Source organism: Poecilia reticulata, linkage group LG11, assembly GCF_000633615.1.
Source record: "Poecilia reticulata strain Guanapo linkage group LG11, Guppy_female_1.0+MT, whole genome shotgun sequence".
Classification (NCBI taxonomy): Eukaryota; Metazoa; Chordata; class Actinopteri; order Cyprinodontiformes; family Poeciliidae; genus Poecilia; species Poecilia reticulata.
This window is the reverse complement of record NC_024341.1, coordinates 17,773,660-17,774,149: the sequence shown is the minus strand read 5'-3', so window position 1 is coordinate 17,774,149 and position 490 is coordinate 17,773,660. Positions and strand designations below refer to the sequence as shown.

At 38.4% G+C, this 490-nt stretch overlaps 2 protein-coding genes across 2 annotated transcripts in view; both read right to left on the bottom strand.

Moving 5' to 3' along the window:
• The window catches only part of LOC103472618 (gastrula zinc finger protein XlCGF8.2DB-like), a 67,107-nt gene that overhangs the window by 9,589 nt on the left and 57,028 nt on the right, over window positions 1-490 (bottom strand). The window lies entirely within an intron of this gene.
• Window positions 1-490, bottom strand: part of LOC103472630 (gastrula zinc finger protein XlCGF57.1-like) — a 12,585-nt gene that overhangs the window by 7,553 nt on the left and 4,542 nt on the right. The window contains exon 2 of the mRNA XM_008422387.2: window positions 5-490. This exon is cut by the window's right edge and continues 837 nt beyond it. Coding sequence (XP_008420609.1) covers window positions 5-490 — 486 coding nt within the window. The remainder of the gene's footprint in view (window positions 1-4) is intronic.

Here is a 490-nt window from a genome sequence, read left to right as displayed (position 1 = left end):
CCACATGAAAAAGGCATTTCATCCGCATGAATTCTCATGTGAACCCTGACAGACAATTTCAAAGTGAAACGCTTTCCACAAGTCACACATGAAAAAGGCTTTTCACCTGTGTGACTCATCATGTGCTTTCTTAAACTAGGTTTTTGACAAAAACATTTTCCACAGGTCACACATGAAAACGGCTTTTCACCTGTGTGAATCCTCATGTGCTCAGTGAAACCTTGCTTCTGACCAAAACTTTTTCCACAGGAAACACATGAAAAAGGGTTTTCACCTGTGTGAACCATCATGTGCTGAGTTAAATAACGTTTCTGACTAAAACTTTTTCCACAAGTTACACATGAAAATGGCATTTCACCTGTATGACTCCTGATATGGTCAATTAAACTATGTTTTTGACTAAAACTTTTCCCACAGGTCCCACATGAAAATGGTTTTTCACCTGTGTGAGTCATGATGTGCAGAGTTAAATTCCGTTTTTGACTAAAAC